The sequence below is a fragment of the Lipotes vexillifer genome, unplaced genomic scaffold, assembly GCF_000442215.2.
Source record: "Lipotes vexillifer unplaced genomic scaffold, Lipotes_vexillifer_v1.1 scaffold412, whole genome shotgun sequence".
Classification (NCBI taxonomy): domain Eukaryota; kingdom Metazoa; phylum Chordata; class Mammalia; order Artiodactyla; family Lipotidae; genus Lipotes; species Lipotes vexillifer.
In genome coordinates this window covers 503,293-507,888 of record NW_006798464.1, presented here as the reverse complement: position 1 = coordinate 507,888, position 4,596 = coordinate 503,293, and the positions used below count along the sequence as shown (strand labels likewise).

Sequence of the window (4,596 nt, the reverse complement as noted above, 5' to 3'; positions counted from 1 at the left end):
AAAGAGTGTTGCTGTAAGGTTTAAAGTGCTTAGAACAGCACTTGGCACAGAGCAAGCACTCTGTAAGTATCTGTTTCAAAAAAAAATCCTCTTTTTCAGTCACATCATGCTGTGTCCTGCCTTTGCACTAACTGTTCCACCAACTGAGAATGTGCTTTTTCCTGATCTATATATTGTAGCTCTTATCATTTAGGCTTCAGTTAAAATAACACCTTCTCAGAGAAGTTTTCTCTGACCACTCAACCTAAAGTAGCTATGCTGTCACTATCACATCATCCATTTGAAATATATGCATAACACTTTTCACTCTACTATTTTTGTTATTTATTTATTTTCTTTTCTCTTCTCGTTGAAATAGCTCCATGAGAGTAGGAACCTTGTCTGACTGGTTCATCACTGTAGTCCCAGGGCCAAATGGTTTCTGGCACAAAGTAAACACTTAAATAGCTTTTAAGCTTGTAACTTACAAAATAATTATTGCTGTTTTCCTGGAAAGATTAAAATGAAAGAGTTGAAGAGACTGCATTATTCTTTTAATTTTATTACTGAGCAGCTAAGGGGACTAGGGAAATTCTGTGCTGAGGTGAAGGTATGGACTGAACAGTTAGATAACAATAAGATGAATTTGGAAAAATGATTGTATTTCTATACTGTAATACTCACTCATCACCACTCTGTTCCTCACTGTGTTGTGTATCTAGCTTGTTGAAGAAAGCTATGATTCCTTCCAAAACCCTCTTCCGGCTTCCCTGAAAAATATACAAAATAAGTAACGTCTCCCCATAAAGGGCAAGTTGAACTTAAAGTTCTTTTCAGCTTGAAGGATTTTCAAGTATGAATTTAAATAAATTATAACCTAGAGTCACACTAAGAATTTATAGAACACTTTCATGTTGAAATTGAGTTTGAAATACATCTTAATATCAGATTTTAAGGGGCCTATAGTCCACCCTTTCTGAGATCTTTATCCCTTTTACTACCACACACACACAAAATGTGGTACTACAAGAGATAATGTATGTTTACTCTGGCTGAGGACCATGACCTTTTTACTAGATCAAATCATCATACATGAAATAAAAGCATCTATGCTGTAGTACATAAAACAAGAGTATGAATAAGCTGAATGGTACTAACTGGTCATTTCACCAAAGTTAAAAAAAAAAAAAGCAAATTTTTCATTTATACCTTTGAGGAGAGAACCAGAAGCTGATAGACCAAGGGTGGTATTTCTTGAAGATTCAATTTGGAGAACATTGTCAACACTTTTTCCACCACAATTTCCACCTCTTCTGCAGTCAGAGGGACATCCCTGTGGATCAAAGATTCTAAAGATCAGAGCCTAATTTGGGAGATATTAGAATACTATAACTACCTCTTTTGATTTTTCTCTAATGCAGAACCTTAAAGGGGACTAATAACCTTACCTAAGCAAAGTTATCTTGGGAAAAAAAATCATAAAGTTATACATTAAATAAGAAATCAAAGCAAAAAAGAGTGGGGGTAAATTCTGTAAAAGAAAACAGAGGTACCGATACTCTTATTTAGGGAACAGTGGTATTTGACCTTGCTACATTTCAGTTTCTAGTAGGTAAGTTCTCATAGCAGGATATAAAAAAAGGGAATCATGATGCTTACTTGAACATGGAGGTGAGTTGGATTACATATTGATGATCCCATCTGATTAAAGAAATTGACAAAGAAAGTTTATGTCATTTAAACTTATTTACATATTACTTTGTAAAATTAGTAAGGAGGAAAAAATTAGGGCCATTTCAAGTTTGATTTGGTACCACTGGGAAACAAGATCAAAGAAATGACATTTAAAACAATGAAATAACAGCTTTTAACCTTTCAGACTAGCAAAATCAAACTCTCATGATATTCAGTGCTGGTGAGATTTTGGGAAACAAGTACTTAACATACCGTTTTAGGGGATGTACACTGATATAATCCTTCTGGGAAGACAAGTTGGCAATACCACTTATCAAATTTAAAAATGCACATAACCAAAGACCCACCCAACTTACTATTAGAAATATATCCCATGTACATGCTTATAAAAGGTCACCTAGACATATAAGGATGTTAATTCCAACACTTTTTATAATAGCAAAAAACCAAATAGCCAAATATTATTTATTGGCAAAAAACAAATAATCTAACAATTGGACACTAGCCAAATATTGTAACAGAATACTATGGAACTATTAAAAAGAATGATGTAAAGTGGTATATGCTGACATGAACAGATGTGTTAAATGAAAAATGAAAGGTATATTACAATGTAATGAATAAACTCTTTTGTGTAATTAAAAACAAATAAATGGATAAATATACATGTGCTGATTCATGCCTAAAATTATTTCTGTAAGGGACTTCCCTGGTGGCGCAGAGGTTAGGAATCTGCCCACCAATGCAGGGGACATGGGTTCGAGCCCTGGTCTGGGAAGATCCCACATGCTGCAGAGCAACTAAGCCCGTGCGCCACAACTCCTGAGCCTGTGCTCTAGAGCCTGTGAGCCACAACTACTGAAGCCTGCGTGCCTAGAGCCCTTGCTCCGCAACAAGAGAAGCCACTGCAATGAGAAGCCCGCACACTGCAACAAAGAGTAGCCCCTGCTCACCACAACTAGAGAAAGCCCACGCACAGCAACAAAGACCCAATGTAGCCAAAAATAATTAATTAAAAAATATATATATATATTAAGGATTTCTTACTATAAATATACACACACACACACACACACATATATATATATAGTAAGAATTTTTCATCTTTGACGTATGTCTTTATATACTTCATTTTTAATGGCTATAAGTTACATGGAATGGCTCTACCTTAACTTATTGATACATAGCTTACATACCATAACTTACACATCTCCATTATTGTATGCTTAAGTTGGTCACAAATTTCTGTGTTGAAATGTTCATGTATGAAGATTTTCTTATATGTTGCAATTTCTCTTTAGGGTAGATTCTCATATTTCTGGTTTAAAGATACAACATCACTTATACATCTCACTCCCTCAAAAAAATATAGAAGATAGTGGTAGGGTGACTTTCCAGCCTTAAGGACCTTGGGACTCCAAATACTGCTATAGGGATAAAATGCTGTGTTAAGATGGAGAGTCAAGTAAATAGAAACTATATGTATAGTCTTAGAACAGAGAATACAGTAAATAATCTCTCTCAAAAATTCATCACAGACTAAATGGTTTTATAGTGGTAGACCATAAACCAAAATGGACTAAAAACTTGAGTGGTATAAATTCCTAAAATAAATGATAATTCTTTTTTTGGTCACTTGTAGTCCTGAGAAAGTTCTACATATTAATAAGAAAGACTCACCTGCCAGAACAGAGGGTGTTAATCAACTGCTTCTTACATTCTTCCCCACTTAGTTCACCTAGAAATGCAAAATACACTGAGGAATAAATTTAATTCAGTGAAGAGAGTAAAAGCCACTAAGATTGGAAGAAAATTACCTTTTCCATAAGCTAGATTTTCCTTTTTGGTAGCAAGGGCAGTGAAAATGATGGGTAATAGCTCCAAAGATTTTCCATTCGTTAGGTTGCCCTGTTTGACAGCATCAACAAACTCATTGGCTAATTCAACCAGTAATGCTCCTGGAAAATTGTGAACCTAAAAGTTGACGGGATTAAAAAAATGTTAAGCAGAAATCTAAATGTTTGATATCTCTTTCTAAGAAATACTCTTTTGCTGAATTAATAGAACTGGCATTGAAACCTAGAACTGGTCCTATAAGTGATTCAGGGAATCATTCTCCTCTGGTATAAACTTATAATTGTAAAGGATTTCATAGATCAGGATCTTCCACCAGTTCCCTGATGTTTTCAAATACTCCAACTCTTCAGAAAGATACATGTCCATGATACCAGAAATGTAACGTAAACGTCTAAATGGTTTATGGCTCATCTATCGACTATTTTGTTTTATAACAGTAGTTCTTATTCATAAGTAGGAGCTATGGTAGGTTTGGCACACTTAAGTTTTCCCTCCCTCAACAAATTACAAACCCCCCAAAATCCACCCAAAACCAAAAAAGTTTTTGTTTTCCATCTCACCTCCAGCATTAGTAATCCTATGATTTCAGATGCTACTTCTTTCTGCAAATCCCCTGATTCCACCAATTGGACACAACAACTGTATATCTTAAGTCTCCTAAGAGCTCCAGCTTCCTCAGAACAGGGGAAACCTTATTGTTTTAAACAGGTGGTACAGAAACAAAGAAAGAAAAAAGGCAGAATTCTTACAAGGTTGAAGGGTAAACAGGAAAAACAAACAGCTTTGTAGTTGAATATAGAAACAGAATTATCAAACTACTTATTACTATGGTGTTTAGAACAGCAATATTTAGGAGCTTTGAAAAAATATTTAATTTAGACAGAAAACTGAAACATTACCATTTCTACTTCCACCCATGTCATTAATTTTTTAAATAATTTTATAGTGCAGAAAAAGGAACACCTTCTAATATACTTTAGAGCTTTTCTGGGATCCAGTAACCCAAATTAAGTGTCTTTAACATACTTCACTTCAAAACATCATCACTGATAGATGTCAGCAGGA

At 34.7% G+C, this 4,596-nt stretch overlaps 1 protein-coding gene across 2 annotated transcripts in view; it reads right to left on the bottom strand.

Moving 5' to 3' along the window:
• The window catches only part of FANCI (FA complementation group I), a 77,482-nt gene that overhangs the window by 58,337 nt on the left and 14,549 nt on the right, over positions 1-4,596 (bottom strand). For both annotated transcript variants that reach the window (XM_007470517.1, XM_007470518.1), the window contains exons 3-8: positions 4,092-4,222; positions 3,492-3,648; positions 3,355-3,412; positions 1,639-1,680; positions 1,189-1,312; positions 664-749 (exon numbers count right to left, since the gene is read on the bottom strand). In XM_007470517.1, coding sequence (XP_007470579.1) covers positions 664-749; positions 1,189-1,312; positions 1,639-1,680; positions 3,355-3,412; positions 3,492-3,648; positions 4,092-4,222 — 598 coding nt within the window. The remainder of the gene's footprint in view (positions 1-663; positions 750-1,188; positions 1,313-1,638; positions 1,681-3,354; positions 3,413-3,491; positions 3,649-4,091; positions 4,223-4,596) is intronic.